This window comes from Cyrtonyx montezumae, unplaced genomic scaffold, assembly GCF_038088225.1.
Source record: "Cyrtonyx montezumae isolate F1298 unplaced genomic scaffold, pur_monq_1.0 scaffold_3, whole genome shotgun sequence".
Classification (NCBI taxonomy): Eukaryota; Metazoa; Chordata; class Aves; order Galliformes; family Odontophoridae; genus Cyrtonyx; species Cyrtonyx montezumae.
Window position 1 is genome coordinate 73,115,891 of NW_027072034.1, and position 19,806 is coordinate 73,135,696.

Genomic DNA, 19,806 nt, shown 5'->3' on the forward strand with positions numbered 1-19,806 from the left:
AGATATTCTGATGCTTCTCAATCTACATTTTACGTGGAAACCAACACAGCAGTGTGGTGTCTTACTGAATAATGTATGTACTTATGGCCATTTGAAAACAGGTGTTTTGCAGGAATGTACTTTTATCTGCTAACAAGAAGAAAGCAACAAGCAAAAGAGTCCTTCTAAAAAGTTTTTTTTATACAATTAAAATATACATGCTTGGCATTTTACATGGAAGATCTGTGAAGTACAAAGGCCTGACTTAGTTATGAAGCCCTGGGACCCCACCCCAATGATTTAGGTGCTCTTGGCCCAAAAGAGCAGAACTTTCCAAGCAGGCTTTGACATTGCAAATGGAAAGTGAGGCAGGTGGAGAATGCTTGCTATTCTGATTTACATTAAAAAAAAAAGCCATACAAGTGCTTTAGTTGCAGAAATATATACATACAGCTGGAGATCTGGAACAGCAGATTTATGATAACTTTAGAATGCAAAATAGTAAGTGTAAGTACATGATTTTTTTTTTAATTTTTAAATAGTATGCTATAGAACTCATATTTCATACAAAAATAGACATCCTTATTTTATTTCTGTGGCAAAGAGCATGATGTGTTTCTTTTTAAGGTCCAATCCTGTTTAAGTGCACAGGAACACTTAAAGCTTTTGGAAACTAATTCCTTAGCTACACTTCTTAAACAGAAACACATACCCTGATAAACAAATAAGGGAATTATTATCTATTCAAAGAAGCAGGTTCATTTAGTGACACAAATCAAATGAAGATAACAGTGAGCTAAGGACCACCACTTCAGGTGTCAGCAGCCCTGCAGCTGCCTGCAGTTCCTCCTGTATGTCAGTCTTGCATGAGGAACATGTTCTTTTTCAAGCCTGCACCAGCTGCAGTGCAGTTAAGAAGTGCTCTACGTACCTCAAGTGAGGGCTGCTTCCATGGCTGCATCTTGCTGCCTTTGAGGAAACTGCCAGCACGTTGGGCTGGCTATCACTAGTCTAACTCCTCATCCTTTGGGCTAAGAGGGACACACTGATGAGCACGAGTGACCTTAACATGCAGTTATGCTGTTCCTGACATTGAACAGGGTGGAATGCTAGCTGCTAGCACCTGATGAGTTACCTTCGGAAGGAAGACATGGATTTAAGACCAAATCACATTGTATTAAATTAGTCTATATACATGACAATAGAATACAGCTAGAGCAAAATCGTTACTGCTCTAAATTCAGTAAATCTTTTAGACACCTAACCTGACCCAGGATAGCTTATGCTCTGGATAGATGCACCTATGCTTATGTGTTAAAAATTATCTTCAGGGGTAACTCAAAATTTCATGGGATGGAAACAGCCCACAGCTCTGCTGGAGTTCCTAAACTCAGAAATTTGGTATTGCTGAAACAAATAAGACCGAGACCTACCTGTAACACTAGGGAGGTAACACTCAGGCTGCCTTTATTGCCCCTTTTCATGTACTGGGCTGGGAATTCCAGTTCAAATTTGTCTTTTGAACAAAATAAATTGCACTTTAGCAAGAGGTATGGTATGAGATTCAGGATCACTTCAAGCCTCAGCTGTTTCTCTTGGTCCACAGAAGTCCACCTCAACCTCTTTCAAGCTCATTAGTGCACTCGCTGAAGAATGAGCTTTTTTTGAGAGAAAGGAAATAAATACCAGTATTTCTAAAGAGCCTTTCCCATATTATCTCTTGCAGTTCATATCCTGCAAAGCTTCTGTCTCACCTTCTGCATTCACTTTAATACTTCAGATGAAGAATAACAGTAACTTCCCTAGGAGTGGCCTCAAAGAATCAGCTCACAGTTCAGTCCCTCTGGAGAGATGTGAGCTCAACTTTGTATCCTCCAGGTCTGCACCAAATGCAGTTGGTTTAGGAGCTGGTGCTTCAAGTGAAGGAAGACAGGATTTACTGCATAAGGTTCCAGTGGTGTGTGACTTCAGTAGTAGGTTTTTTTTTTTTTTCCCTCCAGGCCCATCTCAGTGGTGGGTTTTACTCACAGTATTTCGATGTCCCATTTTTGTGACCGTTTGTCCTCTTCCGGCTCATTCATAATGACATGATTCTTGTCATAGTAATTTCCTCCTTAAAAATAAAACAAACTCATGAAGGCAAACAGTTTAAAAGTGGACGCTGTGAATCTCAACAGAGTAAGTGTGGCTAAGCAGGGAGATGAGCTGAGAGAGGAGTTCTGTGAGGGACAGGGGAGTGTTTGCACTTCTGCTGTTTGTCTCTTTCAGACTCACTTTCCAGCTGAAGCCCCGAGGAGCTCTCAGAAGCGGAGCCCCTGGTCGAACTCTGTTCACAGAAGTAGCAGTGCCTTTTCATCATGCCATAAACAAAAAAGTCACTGAAAGAAATTGGTGTTCTAAAGAGCAACCAAATAGTTCCCCCCCGCCCTCGCTTTAACATCAGCTCGTGCAGTAAGCCAGGCAGCACAGCTTTCTGATACTGTAGGAACTGCCATCGTTTGGGATTGCTCTTCATGGGTGGTTCTGCCATAGTTGGTCAGCAGGACTGGGACAAACCTGAAGACGAGAGGAGAATTTCTTTTGCTGAGTGCTTTCCCCTCGCTATTTTATTTTCTAGAACACCATTTCTTGCTGTCAGCACTACTGAATAAACCTCTGGGATCAGAGAGTAATGCTCCCCCTGGACTGTTTCTTGTCCCACTGCCAAGCAGTTGAATGTAAAATAGCGAGAGAGACAGGATTCAGTACTTAAGTACAAAGGAGCAGGAATATTGCATGTAGGACACGAGAGCAGTTTTGCTTTCTTTTGTTCTGCTTCGTTTTTAAATACCTTTAATATCGAGCACCAGCTGCTCACTGAGGTACGAACTGATGGTTCCATCCTCATTGAGCCTCCACTTCTGCCTCTCTTTCCCATGTTCCACCCAGAGCGCGACTTTGGCCCCTGGCACATCTCTGCCACCAATGACATCCAGACACGCGTCGTTAACCTGGGCAGCGAGAGGACAAGAGAGGTGAGATGCGGCCACCACAAAGCCTCGCTTTTGTGTCTGACTTGTTTCTGTTTCAGGCACTGTTTCAGGCACTGAGTACTGCAGTAAGGACTGTCACAGTTAAGCTCCGAGCAGATTATTCAGCTTGTCACAGAAGGCCTTCTTTGTTACCTTTAGTATTTCTTAGGTTATCTTTTTTTCTTTTAATATTGAAAACAGGCCATCAAGGGCAGCATCAGTACCAAATCACTTACAGCCTGCACAAGAAAGGCCAAAAGTGATCCTGGCATTAATAGGGAAACATACACTGTGCCTTGTGTTCATGAGGGGATCCAGGTGAAGTAACACACTCCAGCATCTGGAAACTCACCTTGGATTTGAAGAGCCCACGGCAGTAGTGCCAGATCTGGGTATCCTTGCTGGTATATGGAGACACGCACACTGATGTCGCTCTTACATCAGCCAGGCTTCCAGCTACTGTCAGGTATTTGCCTTGGGCTCGGTTCCTGATGCGGAGGTACACTGCTGGCTGCAATGGGGTGAAGGAGGAGAGTCATATCACACAGACTGCAAAGGCTGAAGGGAGAAAGCTTCCATCTTACATCGCTTTTCTAAACTATGCGTTGCCTTCCCAGTTCCAGAGGATGATGTTAAATACTAATTTTATTTCTTTTTCAGTTGAAGGGAATGTGCACGTGAGACAGAACTCAATGTTTCTCACATACAGACAGCTGTAAGCAGCAGTGGCAGAGAGGGTATACTTTCATCTATTTATCTCTACAGAACTAATCCCTGTGATATGCAGATGGCTTCAGTTTGCATTTCTTTCTCTCCAAGGCCAGTAAATGGGCTGCAATCCACAAGCTTTTTATTTTCTGAATACAGAACTTGCTGAATCGCATATCCAGCAAGTTCAACACCATTATCTGGAATATATGGCACAGAACTTTCACCGTTGCTCTTGAATGTACACAGAAAATGGTAGTCAGCTGGCATCACTGCTTACCCAGCTTATTCAAAAAGTAAGGCTGCTCTGTAGGGCTACTACAGGCTTTGAGTTTTTCCTCCATTATTCACTGATTTTGGAGTAAATAAGGCTAAGTGAGCTATGAAGGGCAGCTCCCTCCAGGTACCAATTTGAGCATAGCTTTCCTTCTGGGAGTTTTCAACCTCCTTTTTTTTCCATAATTAAAAAAAAAAAAAACATGTTAAGAGACAGTAAAGACTCTCCTACTAAGCATTCATGTCCAAACGTGCATTAATAAGTACATGGCAGATCTGTTCTTTACAGGGATGAGACCTTACAAAGTCACTGAGTAAAACTGTTGTGTCTCATCTTGAGGCACGTGAGTTTCAAGTGCTCAGATTTTTCCTGCACTACCTATTGCACCAGCAGACTTGACACAGAAGGGAGGAGGAAATATAAAGTGCTGCAGGTTTGTAGAATTACTCCGGTCTCAAAAAAAAAACCATATGCCCATATGAAGTGTTAGGCACAGTGAGCTGACTGCACAAACTCAGGGAAGCATTTGGGCTGCAGGATTTAAAATATAAACAATCCCCGAATGCCCAAATCCCCAGCAAAATACACAAGGTACAACTTAGAACATTATTCACAATATAAAAAGGGATGCTACCCAACACAAAAGCTCTTCATATTCATGGCTGAAGAGAGAATTCTAACATCAGCACAAATTATTTGCATCATTATCTGCAAAAATGAGAGCCAGAGTGGGATCCTTTGGTGGCTATCTCTGCCACAGAACTCCAGGGAATTGTCAGCTTCCTCGACTAATAAATCATTTTAAAAAAATCCCCTTCCTCTTCCTGTGGGAAAACATACAATGCAAAACTAATGCTAAAGAGGATCATGTTGTTTGCTGCAACACGTTTCCATTTGAGTCTATTACTTAAAAGCAAAGCAGCATTTGTCACTAAGTGTAGACAAGCTGTTCTGTGGGCTGCAGAACTAATGGAAACTCTTCCGATGGAGTTACTGCTCACATTCCCTCTCAGTCTCCCAGCCCTCCTCCCCTTTCCCAGGATGCTGCCCTCCCACACGTGTGTGGCTGGGTTCACACAAGGTGGAGCTCACCTGTGTTACCTGATGCACCCTGGAAAGGCAGAGGGGCAGAATGTGACATTGACATGTCACCTGGGTGAGGTAGGGAGAGAAAACTCGGTGGGGCAGCGTAAACTTTGCTTCTTTTGGAAGTCCGGGCTGTAGCACAGAAAAACTTGTCCTTGCTTCCATTTATGTTCATTGCAAAACAAGTCAATATACAATTGCTTTTCTCATTTCTATATGGCAAACATGTAAAAATAGAGCATCTAGAGAACATGCTAATGCTTGGCTCCGAGTAGCAAGGAATTATTTCCCTTTGGGAGCCTAATATAGATCTCAGTAACTGCCAGTGGAAGAATTTTCTGCTTCAGTAACCTCAGTATGTCCTTCTGGCTGTCATCATCTGGCCTGATTTAAGGAGTACGATGTGCAGCATTATACTAGGTTAGTTTACACTAACCCCAGACTAAAACAAATTGTTCTCTCAGACTCATGAAGTACCTGCTTCACTGGTCGAAGGGAGCCGATTACTTTCCAGCCACTGTGTTCATTCCAGTTGGGAATCTCACTGGGCTCCAACAGAATTTGCTTTCCTAAAAAATTGCATCCTTCATATGCAATCCACCTGAGTACAGAAAGCAGAACACGGAAGACTACACGTTAACTACAGCAAAACTGAACTGCAGGCTTACGTTCAGGACTGTGCTCTTGAAAGCCCCCAGACCTCCCCACGGCAGGGACACCATCAAAGCTGTATTACTGTGTTCCAGAATGGCATCCATTTTAGTGGTTTGATTGTTTTGTCTAAATTAAGCTGTGTTTTCCAAGCTCAAACTCAGAAGTTCCCCCAAGCTTTTCCTCCAAATTTGAGCATCTCTGCATGAACCCAGACAGGAATAATACTGACTGCAGTGGGCACGCGTTAGGAAATTAGGAAGCCACAGGCTGACAGTGGTACTTGCAGCTTTGCATGGTAGTAGATATAATGACAGTTTTTTGTCTGGTGCTTTTTATAACAGCTAAAGCTATTCCACTTACCTGCAATACAAAAATAACAAATATTTACTTCAAACCCCATAAACTGCTGTAACAGACTTTACTGCAGTGAAAGTACCTGAGCATGGCTGAAACCTTTAGAAGAGTTCAAGGACCAGCAAATACAAATCTCTTGTTATCTAGACATCTGGCTCAGTAGTTGCCTTGTTGCTGCTTACAAAGGCAGCCTCCAGATCACAGATCAGCTTTGTTTCAATCAATAGGACATTGTGCAGACAGCGAACCTAAATGTTTGACTCATTAACTCATCTAAGCACAAAGCAAACAGCCGTTTCCCCAGATACCTGTTGTACAAAGTCAGCTGCCAAGAACGGGAGGGATGGATGGCTGCACACTTTGTTTCAAGTCAGTGAGAAAATATCCACAAGCAGTGCTTACAGCACCTGCAGTGCACTTTCCCCCCTCGTAATGTTTGGGGGAGCAGCCAGCCAGCCTTGCTTGGAAGGAACTCCAATGGAGCTGAAACGGTCCAACAGCAACCTGTCCCTCAGCGAGGCTATACCACTGTTTTCTCAAATAAAGGGTATTCAGAGCGTACATAAATTTTACTTAAGTCACTTGTCTAAGGCTGACAGCAGGCTTTGGGGTAAAGAGCTCCAAACGCCTCTACATCCGCCTTCCTGAACTTAGAGGTGAGGTAAATTAGTGTTCTAGGACATCCCATAGACTTCCTGCAATCCCATCACACCTGGAAGTCTAGTCACTACCTATCTGTTGTGAAGGATAAGGACAGGCTGTGGAGTTCTGCTTCCTGGGGAGCACCACAAGGAGCTCAGAGAAATCCAGCCAGGCAAGTATTTATTCAGCCCCAACTCTGTACAGAGATGGAACCAGCTCATCCTGCTGCAATCCTCAGAAATGAGAAGGAAGATGGGAAAAGGACTAAAACATTGCACATAGTTTCTTGTGCTTTTCTACTGGGCAGTCCCAAAGCCATCACCCTTCCTTAACAACAAGCTCCATGGACAAAGCCACTCCTCAGTAGGATGCACTATAGATTGTACCTCCACAGAAGAACTTCCCAACTGGAATAAGTCATGTGTTACTCTCAGTGACATCCTTTCCTCCTCTAAACCATCATCCAGGAACGTGCATATTGTTTTCAGCCTCAAACTGCAGCCACCATCATTTGGGGTGCCTCAAGTCATCTCGTAGCGAGGTGGGAGTCAACCTCTTCTCCTGCCTAACAGTGATAGCACAAGAGGGAACGGCTCCACATTGTGCCAGGGAGGTTCAGGTTGGATATTAGGAAACATTTCTTCTCAGAAAGAGCAGTGAGGCACTGGCACAGGCTGCCCAGGGAGGGGGTGGAGTCACCATCCTTCTAGAACTGTGTGGATGTGGCACTGATGGACATGGATACTGGGTGAGGTGAGGATGGGCTGGGGGTTGGACTAGGTGATGTTAAAGGCCTTTTCCAACCTTAGTGATGGTATGATTCTAAAGCAGCAGCAGATGATCACTCTGGGAGCATGTGCAGGATAAGGCTCGGGCTCTGTACCAATCTCTAAGTATCAGAGGAGCATGCATGCAGTGTTATCACAGATATCTGTAAAAAGGTTTTGACTTTAGGTGGCACCAGACTTGATGCATTTGAAAAATTCATCATAAAAATTACAGCAGAGGTGTACATCAGCAGTAAACAATCCACATTAGTTTGCTGCCCAATTAGTTCAAACTCGGCACTGTTTTTTTTTATATCCGGTTAAGACCACTCAAGAAAATTACAGCCTTGTGTACGTGAATACCATGAGAGGTGGGAAAAGGGTTAAAGGAGGAAATGTGCATCATATTTGAAGGCCAGCACTTTCCAGTCAGCCCCAGTTACAAGACCCAGCAAGTTCTCTGTTCCTGTTGTGCAGCCCCGAAACTTGGCTGAGACAGAGCACTTGGGAGCTCCTCCAGAAGGTGAAAGGAGGAGAGATGGGAAAGGGATTGGAAGGTCACTTCTGCAGATTTAAGATGGTTTTCACAGAACAGTCCGAGTGTTTATTCCCAGTCACAGGGGGGTTAAACTAACAGCAGAAGCAAATTACTGCTCCAGCTGTCCCATCCGCCCTGAGCTGCTCTCTGTGGCAGCAGAACAGCATGCCAAGCTCTGCTGAGCCACTGCAGTGGCTCACATTCAATCACTGCAGTTTGCAGCTGGTATTTTACAGCCCGTTAACAAAGGCAGATCGAGTTCACTCTACCTGTGAGTCAGGAATTTACTGATTTACTTTTGGCTCCTGGCTTGAGCAACAGGCTCTACCACTTGTAAATGTGTGTGGTCAGGGCCAAAATACATCCTCTGCCCAGAGCTCTTGCTCATTCTGGAGTCCTCGTGATCAACTGCTTTGAAATCGGCACAGCCGGAGCTGCAGTGGCTGACTGAGGTACAGGACAGGTTTTCGGGAGGTTCCAGTCTGTCGGGAACCGAGTGAGAGCGGGCAGTCCCATAGGCTGTTCTCGCGAGAGGTTAACGAGGCGTTAACGAGGCACAGGCGTTGCCAGGGTTTCAGCGCCCTCGCTCTCACCCCTCAGCTGAACAGGGCTCAGGGAGGGCAGCGAAGTGTCACTACCCACTGTTTGTTTGTTTGTGGTTTTTTAATATATATATATTAATTATTATTATTATTTATTTATAAGTTATTATAATAATATATATAGATATGGATTGTAAACTATTATTTATTTATGTATTTACTTTCAATTTTTCATTTATTTGTTTTTATTCTTTTTTGTGCCATGGTCTCTACAAGACAGAGGGCTTGCCTTAAAAAGGCTGTGGCGACCCAGACAGAAGGTCTGCCTAGAAGTGTGGCTACACAGGTCTCTGGTTGCAAGGAGTGCCAGAGCCTGCTACTGCTGGATGAGGGTGCTAAGCAGTTCTCCTGTGCAAGGTGTGAGCAGGTGGAAGATCTGCTTAGCATGGTGGTTGAACTGAAAGAGGAGGTTGAGAGACTGAGGGCCATCAGGGACTGTGAGCGGGAGATTGACTGGTGGAGTAGCTCCCTAGAGCGCCAGAGAGAAAGGCACCGGGGAGATCCCCCACAGTTTCTGGTGGACTCCCTGACCTGTCCCCGTAGGGCAGAAGGGGGATATCTGAGGGACAGGGAGGGCTGGCAGAGGGTCCCTGCTTGGTACCCTGCTCGGTATCGTGGGCAATCTCCCCCTCTGCCTCCCCAGTGTCCCCAGATACCCCTAAGCAATAGATTTGCAGCATTGGAAGTTGAAGAGGTGATAAGGGGGGAAGTGCAGGAAGATTCCCGCAGGAGGTCACCAATGGCAAGGCAGTCACCTCCGTGCATTGAGACTGCTGCTACTAAGAAAGAAAGGAAGGTGATCGTAGTGGGTGGCTCCCTTCTAAAGGGAACTGAGGGCCCCATTTGCAGACCAGACCCAAACCGCAGGGAAGTGTGCTGTCTCCCTGGGGCTCGGATCAGGGACATAGCAAGAAGACTCCCGGATTTGATACGCCCCACCGACTACTACCCATTACTCGTAGTTCAGGCAGACTGCAATGAAATATCTCAGAGAAGTCTGCGAACTATGAAAAGAGATTTCAGGGGATTAGGGCGATTAGTTCAAGGGGTGGGAGCACAAGTGGTGTTTGCTTCCATACCTTCTGGGGCGGTGAAGGACACAGAATGGGCTAGGAAAACACAGGTGATGAATAACTGGCTGAGAGGTTGGTGTAGAGATAGACGCTTTGGGTTTTTTGACCACGGGGCAGTTTACTCGGCTCCTGGCCTGTTATCTGTTGATGGGATGCACCTATCTCAAAGGGGGAAACGAATCCTAGCACAGGAGCTAGCTGGACTCATTGAGCGAGCTTTAAACTAGCTGTGGCGGGGGAAGGGGATAAAACAGGGCTCACCAGTAAAGAGCCTAAGGAGGCTGTGCTGGAGAAAGGGGCGAGGCAGATATCTCAGCTGAAGTGCATCTATACCAATGCACGCAGCATGGACAATAAACAAGAAGAGCTTGAAGCCATTGTGAGGCAGGCTAACTGTGACCTTGTGGCTATTACTGAAACATGGTGGGACCTCTCCCATGACTGGAATACTGGGATTGATGGCTACAAGCTCTTCAGAAGGGATAGACAGGGAAGAAAGGGTGGTGGCATAGCTCTCTATATCAAAGAGTGTTTTGATGTTGAAGAGCTTGAGGTTGGAAATGATAAAGTAGAGTCCCTATGGATAAGGATCAGGGGGATAGTCTTTAGGAGTGACATCGTAGTGGGGGTCTGTCATAGACCACCTAGTCAGGATGAAGAAATAGATGAGGTGTTCTATAAACAAGTTGCAGATGTTGCACGATGGCCAGCACTCGTTTTCATGGGGGACTTCAACTTCCCTGACATATGCTGGAAATATAATACTGCACAGAGGAAGCAGTCCATGAGATTTCTAGAATGTGTGGATGATTGCTTCCTGACACAGCTGGTGCAAGAGCCTACCAGGGGAGATGCCTTGCTAGACCTACTCTTCAGTAACAGGGAAGGACTAGTAGGAGATGTGAAGGCTGGAGATTGTCTTGGCCAGAGTGACCATGAAATGGTGGAGTTTGCTATTTCTTGGTGACGTCAAGAGGGTGACTAGCAAAACTGATACCTTGGACTTCCGGAGGGCAGACTTTGACCTGTTCAGGACGCTTGTTGCAAGGGTCCCTTAGGACTTGCTCCTGAGGGGTAAAGGGGTCCAGGAAGCCTGGATGCTCCTCAAGATGGAAATCTTAAAGGCACAGAAGCAGGCTGTCCCGGAGTCTTGTAAGTCGAGCCGGAGGAGAAAAAGACCAGTGTGGATGAACCGGGAACTTTTGTTGAGACTCCGAGAGAAAAAGAGAGTCTATATCCTCTGGAAGATGGGTCAGGCTACTTGGGGTGACTACAGAGAACTGGCCAAGATTTGCAGATTTGCAGGCAGAAAATTAGAAATGCTAAAGCCCAGCTTGAACTTAGATTGGCTACTGCTGTAAAGGAGAACAGGAAACCTTTTTACAAATATATTAACAGCAAGAGAAAAACTAAGGAAAATTTCTCTCCTTTACTCGACGAGGCAGGGAATGTAACCACAGATGATAAGGAAAAGGCTGAGGTTCTCAATGCCTTCTTCACATCTGTCTTTAATAGACAGAACAGTTGCCCACAGGGTACTTGCCCTGACCTGGAAGTCCGGGACGGGGCGCATAATGCACCCCCTGTGATCCAAGCAGAGACGGTCAGAGATCTTCTCCTCCATCTGAACTGCCACAAGTCCATGGGGCCAGATGGGATCCACCCAAGGGTGCTGAGGGAGATAGCAGAGGTGACTGCCGAGCCACTTTCTGCCATCTATCAGAATTCCTGGTTATCTGGAGAGGTCCCACAAGATTGGAGGCTTGCCGATGTGACTCCCATCTACAAGAAAGGCCGTAAGGAAGACCTGGGGAACTACAGGCCTGTCAGCCTGACCTCGGTATCAGGGAAAGTTATGGAGCAGATGATCTTGAGGGAGATCACACAACACGTGCATGGCAATAAAGGGATCAGACCCAGCCAGTACGGGTTCACAAAGGGCAGGTCGTGCTTGTCCAACCTCATCTCCTTCTATGACTGGGTGACCAGACAGGTAGATGAGGGAAAGGCTGTTGATGTAGTCTACCTGGACTTCAGCAAGGCCTTTGACACGGTCTCCCACAGTATTCTCCTAAGGAAACTGGCGGCCCGTGGTGTGGACAGGTTCACTTTTCTCTGGGTGGAGAACTGGCCGGAGGGCCGTGCCCAGAGGGTAGTGGTTAATGGAGTTAAGTCCAGCTGGCGTCCTGTTATGAGTGGTGTCCCCCAAGGGTCAGTTTTGGGGCCCATCTTGTTTAATATCTTTATTGATGACCTAGATGAGGGAATTGAGTGTACCCTCAGTAAGTTTGCAGATGACACCAAGTTGGGAGGATGTGTCAAACTGCCTGAGGGCAGGGAGGCCCTTCAGAGGGATCTGGATAGGCTGAACAGCTGGGCTGAGCTCAATGGGATGAGGTTCAATAAGACCAAGTGCCGGGTCCTGCACTTTGGCCACAATAACCCCATGCAATGCTATAGGCTTGGGGCAGAATGGCTTGAAGAATGTGGAGAGGAAAAGGACCTGGGGGTGTTGGCTGATGCTCGGCTTAACATGAGCCAGCAGTGTGCCCAGGTGGCCAAGAAGGCCAACGGCATCCTGGCCTGTGTTAGAAATAGTGTAGCCAGCAGGAGCAGGGAGGTGATCATCCCCCTGTACTCAGCTCTGGTACGGCCGCACCTCGAGTACTGTGTTCAGTTTTGGGCCCCTCACTACAAGAAGGACATTGAGGCCCTGGAGCGTGTTCAGAGAAGGGCAACAAAACTGGTGAGGGGCCTGGAGCACAAGTCTTATGAGGAGCGGCTGAGGGAGCTGGGATTGTTCAGTCTGGAGAAGAGGAGGCTCAGAGGAGACCTTATTGCACTCTACCACTTCCTGAAGGGGGGTTGTGGTGAGGAGGGGATGGGCCTCTTCTCCCTGATAAATAATGACAGGACGAGAGGGAATGGCCACAAGTTGCTCCAGGGAAGATTTAGATTAGACCTGAAACATTTTTTCTCTGAAAGAGTGGTCAGGCACTGGAATGGCCTGCCTAGGGAGGTGGTTGAGGCACCATCCCTAGCGCTGTTCAAGAAGCGTTTAGATGAGGTGCTAAGGGATTTGATTTAGTAGTTGGGTAGGGATAGTGGTAGGAGGATGGTTGGACTAGATGATCTTGTAGGTCCTTTCCAACCTTATGAACCTATGAATCTTGGTACGCAAGGTGAATCTAGCATTCAACAACATTTTAGGATTTGGAAATGTCTCAAAAGTTAGAATCTAGAATACATCCTATTAAAAAAGGCAGCTGTTAGAAAGCACGTGCTTAGCACTGGCTCCCCAAAACAACAAGGACATTTCTTCCATACTTACAGTCCACTTCTCACCCATACAGACTGAGTGTAAAAATGAAGGTCCTCATTCAAAATGGAGTTGACGGGTTCGCTGAAGTGCAGTTCTCTGCCCTTGCAGCATTCCAGTGTGAACAGACTGAGGGAGGGCTCAGCAAAAACCTGGGGAGGTGGGGGGGAAAAAAAGTAATGTTTTATTCAGAGCAGTCTAACTTCAGTTGCTAAGCATGATGCACACATTTTACCACTTCAGTTTCATTTCCACTTGCCTTGGAATTAAATCATGCTCGCCCAGCAAACGTAGAAGCAAAGAAAGAAAAAGTGCCATCTCCCAACAAAGCATACATGCCTGAAATACACTGGATTTATCAGTGGCTTTGTCATCAATGTATATTCCCCACTGACACAAGCCAGAGAATGAGCCACTTAGAGACACAGAGGCCTTTGTTTCCATTTGAAAAATCTCTCTGTGATCTGGTCAGTATCATCAGGCCTTTGGTTGCTTTTCAAAAATCCTGTTTATTTACTGCTGGAACAGGTTACAGCAGCTTTCAGGGTGATGTACAGATTGTTTCTAAAGCAACGAGGTCAATCACAGGGCTATCGTGTGCAGACTGCCATTAGCTATTTGGTGGCTTGTTCACTGGCAAAATATTACAGATCCACAAACTGAAAAATGTTAAAAACAACAGAACTGAAAAGTTTCCCATGTTTCTACAGACGTTCTTAATTTTCTTCTGACAACACTGAAAAAATTAACATTATTAGTAGAGACATCAATCTCATGTAGAATTGCAACATTTTTCACTTATGCCTTTCTCTACAGCAGAGAGATCATAGAATCACCAAGATCATCCAGTCCAACCATCCACCTTCAATACATTCCCACTAAACCACATCCCTCAACACAACATCCAAACGTTTCCTGATCACCTCCACAGACAGTGACTCCACAACCTCCCTGGTTGGCCTGTTCCAGTCCATGACCACGTTCTTGGAGAAGAAATTTTTCCAAATACCCAACATGAACCTCCCCTAGCACAGTATGGGGCCGCTCCCTCTCATTCTATCACCACTTACAAGGGCAAAGAGGCCAACTCTCACCTCACCACAACCTCCCCTCAGGCAGTTATAGAGATCAATAAGGTCTCCCCTGAGCCTCCTTTTCTCTAGACTGAACAATCTCAGCTCCCTCAGCCACTTCTCATAATGCCTGTGCTCCATACACCTCACCAGCTTCATTGCCCTCCTCTGGACATGCCCCAGGACCTCAGTGTCTTCCTTGTAGTGAGGGGTGCAAAACTGAACATGGTACTCGAGGTACAGCCTCACCAGTGCTGAGTACAGAGGGACTATCACTTCCCCTGCTGCTGCTGGCAACAATATTTCTGATATAAGCCAGGACACCACTGGCCTTCATGGATACCAGCAGTGACACTGCTGGCTCATGTTTAGCTGAGTTTCTTAGTACAAGGAACACTCAAACATTCTTTTCAGCATTTTAAACTTGCAATCGTAAGCACTTTTTTGCAATTTATATCCTGATGCATTTGATAAAGGAAGAAGTGGTAGGTCTGACTGCTTCAATCAGCAGCCTTGTTCTTTAGAGACATCACCCTGTGATAGCCAGCTCACTGCAAAAAACAGAATTTCTTCCGTAGCAAAGGTATGACCTCAGGTGGAATGAATGAAAAAAAAATATTAATTATAGTTTATAATTAAGAGAGCATAACTTTCATGTTTGAAGAGGCACGTGCATTTGAGTCAAGTATCTCTGAAGATCTTGGCTATGATTCAGCACTTAGGAACTTACTGCCACTGACTCAGTGCACTTGGTATGTAGGTGGTTGTTCAAATCCTACCTCAGAGAACTCGCTTTCCTCCAGTGATCACTTCAGAGGCAATGTGAGTCACACTACCCTCCATGGACAGGGCGCTGGATGGATAATTTTAAAGAAGGCTTTGCTATCATTCACCTGGCAAGATTTTTCTTTTAAAGTTACAATCCTACAAAATGAATGCTACATACAAAGCAGAAAGAGATCTAAATCCATCACTGTCTTTATTTTGGAATGCCTGTTCTTCTCATCTGCCTTCAGGTGGATGAGGCGTTTTAAGGCTTACTTTGCAATCTAGTGCAGGTAGCTACTTTGCAGGTTGCTTTGCTGAGCAAGGTAGTGCCACCACACTCCAGTCTGCAGAATGCCTACTCCCTTAGCACTGGCTTTCACCTGAGCAGAGACCAAAAGCCACGTGTAGAATTAGTCCAAAAGGGAGAGTTATCACAAGTGTGGCAGAAGGCATCCCTGTTGCTAGACACTGCTACCAAAGCCTACATGCATCTTGCTTTTGCAGTATCCAATATATTAATGACAGGGATGCTGTGCTGGACAGAACAGTCACGTGATCAAGCATTATCCAGTTATAAATGAAGCATCTGAACAGCAAGTGGGTGGAGTCCACTAAAATGACTGCACGTGGCTGAGATTATCTGAACTTTGTCACATGAAAGTCATCAGGTTTTTCAGAATCCCAGTCTGCAGGCACGCAGATGACACTGCATCTAAGACTCACAGGTCACAAGGATTGATGCCACTCTGTCCAGTGAGAGCTAGGACTTGATCTAGGACCAATCTTGGCATAGACATGAAGTACAGAAACAGAAAACATGTTGCTGTCTCAAACACTGAAGCTCTCGTGTTTCCATAACCATATATAGAGCAATGCTTTGATTACTCACTTAATATATTACTGCTTTACACCATCAGCTGGCAGTGGTGACTTGGCCTGGCTTTTCTCTCTGACTTTGTTTTCATAGCTCCATGGAAACCATCAACAGTGAAAAATCAAGGTTTTGAGGCTGTGCTACTACAGTTCTCTCAGAGACATTTTGCTTATTCCCCTTCTTTGAAGGATCCTGAGGTGCATTTTAGCTCAGTTTTGAGCTGAAGAGCCATCAGTGATAAGTGAGTGTGAGACTGTCAGGACCAGCTTACTTCACTAAGGCCAAATCCTGATGGACAAGAGAAGAATGAGGCTCTCTGAGGGCTAGAGGAAGGGCAGATGGAGAAAACAAGACACAAGAAGAAACAACCAGACAAGCTCAGCTTATGGTATTATTAAGTGGATCCCGGTCTCAAATTTTGAAAGATAAGATAAAGGCATCTACATCAGCCTGCAATTGGCGAGTAATTCCCATGTCTAGGTTACATTAGCTTCCTTCCAGAGTTTTTTCAAGGAAAATATCTGAAATGTCATCCTCTGGTGAAGGGTTGCCAACTGCAAGAATGACAGTGCACTAAAGAAGTCATTTTATCTGATCTTGTGTATTAAGGAACTAACTGCCTTGCTTAAACCAACACCAATAAACTTTGAAGGTTTTGTTTCTGCTGTTTTTAATGCCAATGTCAGTCCTAAGGTAGAAGCATGGAAAGATTTAATACATTTAAGAGGCCAGTGATTAAGAAAGGTTGTATTTATGTGGTGTTTTCAAAATACAAGCCTGCCTGTGAACTGTTAAGTACAAGGATATTCTTAACAGGTGTGGCAGACTATGGTTAATATATCCCATGATGTAAGGCTGGAAAATGAGAAAACTTTCTTCTCCCCTCACAGTGTGAGGCTGAAAAGTTAAGCCAGGGAGATCAACCCTAGTGCAGCTCAGGCTGGTTTGGCTCAGCATTTCCTCTTCAACTTCCACCTTCACTTAGTGGAGAAAAGCTGTGCACCACAAACTTTTCACAGTTCAGAACAGAATTGTGTACATTTTCAGTTCACAAAAAATGCAAAGCAAGCTGGAAGCATTACAGATCAATGCAATGCGAGCTTCCTTCCAAAAGCCTTTTCTTTGCACTGTAAGGCTTAGGTGCCTGATTCAAGGAGACAAAATAGTGTAGAGATCACAGAATCACAGAATTGTAGGGGTTGGAAGGGACCCTCCAGAGATCATCGAGTCCAACCCCCCTGCCAAGGCAGCTCCCTAGCCCAGGTTGCACAGGTAGGCGTCCAGGCGGGTCTTGAACATCTCCAGAGAAGGAGACTCCACAATCTCTCACAATTTTAGAGACCCAGGTCTTTCAGCCTTTCCTCAGAATGGAGGTGTTCCACACCCTTTCTCGACATTGTGGCCCTCTGCTGGACTCTTTTGAGAAGGTCCCAGTCTTTTTTGTACGGGGGGAATAGATACAAAGAAGGCAACCAAAAGTGCAACGACTGAAGCCCAAGTGCACATGGGAATTTGCACAAGTTTCCTTATAATAAGGATAAATAATTTTCATTATGATTTTTATCAAAATTGTTACTAATCATCCCACTGAAAAAGATTTACCAACACAATGTATTTTTCATGTGTCTTTTTTGGTAAACTTAGTCTTTGCAAACTCGAATGAGAAAAACCCGATAAGCCAAAGAAATCCACTGGGTCACAAAAAAAGCAAGGCTGCAAACCCGTGGTCCCTGCTGACCTGCTGCTATGCAAACAGCCTTTGCCAGAGTCCTACTGGAGAGAAGCTTCAATAGCCGTATTACAGCACCCTTGGAAAAATCCCTACTTTTTAGTCTTGACTTGCTTATTATTTACAACTGTTTTTGCTGAAGCCGTGCTCTGCTGGCTTCTCCCTTCAGTGTGGGAAGGATGCCTGGCTGAGGGAAACAGGGCTGCTCTGGAAGACAGCAACACCCACGGTCCAGCCCCAGCTGCACCAGATGACTCATGGCCTGGCCCTGGGAAACACTCATTACTTTTTGTATCTGATTTGATTATTTACTTCACAGGAATGCTGGGAAGATTAGTTAACACCTGTATTTAACTTAAAGATAAGCAATATAGAAATACAGGATATATCACTGTTAATCAGAGGAAGAGTAAGGAAGCTCAGAAGAAAAGAAGTAAGAAAAAGCACTGTACTGATCTGGCCTACAACCCAGATCTCGTTTCTGTTTTTAGCAAATAAATTCAGAATTTTGACAAATTACAAGACAGGTTTCATTTTAAGGATATAGTTAATGTTTTAAAAGGAAAAGTAATTGCTCACTGCAACAATCTTGGATACCATTATCCTTGTAATAGCACCTCAGGTTTTATGGGGATTTTAACAAAATAACGTGTCTGCCACTAAAGGTGAGCCTCATACGTTCATAAGGTTGGAAAGGACCTACAAGATCATCTAGTCCAACCATCCTCCTACCACTATCCCTACCCAACTACTAAATCAAATCCTGAGAACATCATGCAAGGGTCTCCATCCCCAAAACTCTTTGAGAAACAAACAATGGCCCCAGAAAGCAACTGTACTCCTATAAATGCCAGCTTTCCTTGTCCTGAATTCATGGCAGCACAACAGGCCAGTCCTTGTTGGCACCAGCATGAAAATCTGCATCTCTGCTGCAGATGAAGCAACTCTTAACCTGTGTTATTTTCTTACCTACCTGCACAGTGGATATCAACAAGAATTTCAGCAAATTTCATCAGTGAGCATCTCTTTAACAAGAGATTTAAACAGATGTTTAGGTGAAGGGAGACAATGAGAGATAGACACGTATCCTACCAATCTAAGTGGGTTTTCAAAGTAACTGCCTGTTCACTTAAGAAAATGAGTTACTAAAAGATACATTTTCCAGCATTTTCCCCCCTCTTAGAAAATAGTAAATTAAAAAGGCTCTTTGGACTTTGAGAAGCAGCCTTTTTCAGAAGAGAAGAGTCTATGTAACATATCATTATCTACCTTACAATCTAGACTAATACATGGGTACCACAATACTGTTTTCCTTCCCAGGATATTGAGAACAAATGATATTATTTTCTTATTATTGTGCTACAGAGATGTTTTCTTCCTTCTGCGTAACTTACCCATAAGACATCTCCCCAAGAGCTAAAAGTCAGCCAATCTGAAACACTGACTATCAGCAGTCCGAGCTTGTTTTCCTATCCAAACCCATTCTGGGTTGCTTAAACAGGGTTGGCTTTTTTTGTTTTGCTTTTTAATTTTAATTGGACCAACTCAGTGATTTAGAATGACATTTTCCAATTTGACATGCAATTCAGCTCTTAAGCCACATTTCTGGCCTTTTCAAAATAAAACCACAAAACTTTTCTAAGAATATATATATATACACTTCATTTTGAACTGCTTGCTATACCTGCAAATATTCCGCTTGCATCAAAACTACATTATTCTGAGAACAACCTTTTTCTCAGATCCTTTCCTTTTCTTCAAGGAATTGGATACTCTATTTAAAAAAATAATTATAATCAGCCAAAGAATTGCAGAAATTACTGCCTGGTTCATACAGACTCCTTAAAGGAGAGCAGGACGCAATGCACACTCGGTGCTTGATGTCATGGTTCCACACTCTCTCCTGTATGCATGAGCTATCAAGTTCAAAGAATCATAGATACACACTCTAGGACTGAAAGTGGGCTGGGTATTTAAACATGAACAATGGATGCATTTCCCAGTGTCTCAGCAGAATTCAATAATGCTACACAACAATTCCACTTTGGAATACATTTGCTGCTATCTTGAATGAGCTTACAGAAATACCTTTTAATAAAAAGGGCTCTGTTCCAACAATAGTGCATGGCAGACAATGCACAGAATGAACTGTGGCTGTTTCTGACCACTGACCAAGCTTGCTGCTGCGTGCTTAACATCGCATCTGTGCTAAACAATGCCTCTGAACACTGTCCTGCACCATTAACACACACTGTGTTAGGGGTCAGTGAGTACACTTCTATTTGGAAAGCAGGTGTGGTTCAACAGCATTTTACAGTATTAAATGCCAGCACTTAGAGGAATACAAGATCT

At 44.6% G+C, this 19,806-nt stretch overlaps 1 protein-coding gene across 1 annotated transcript in view; it reads right to left on the minus strand.

Annotated features, from left to right (window-relative positions):
* Positions 1-335: 335 nt before the first annotated feature.
* CRYBG3 (crystallin beta-gamma domain containing 3) overlaps positions 336-19,806 on the minus strand; it is a 51,448-nt gene continuing 31,977 nt past the window's right edge. The window contains exons 15-19 of the mRNA XM_065741881.1: positions 13,023-13,162; positions 5,539-5,662; positions 3,343-3,501; positions 2,810-2,969; positions 336-2,092 (exon numbers count right to left, since the gene is read on the minus strand). Coding sequence (XP_065597953.1) covers positions 2,004-2,092; positions 2,810-2,969; positions 3,343-3,501; positions 5,539-5,662; positions 13,023-13,162 — 672 coding nt within the window. The 3' untranslated portion in view covers positions 336-2,003. The remainder of the gene's footprint in view (positions 2,093-2,809; positions 2,970-3,342; positions 3,502-5,538; positions 5,663-13,022; positions 13,163-19,806) is intronic.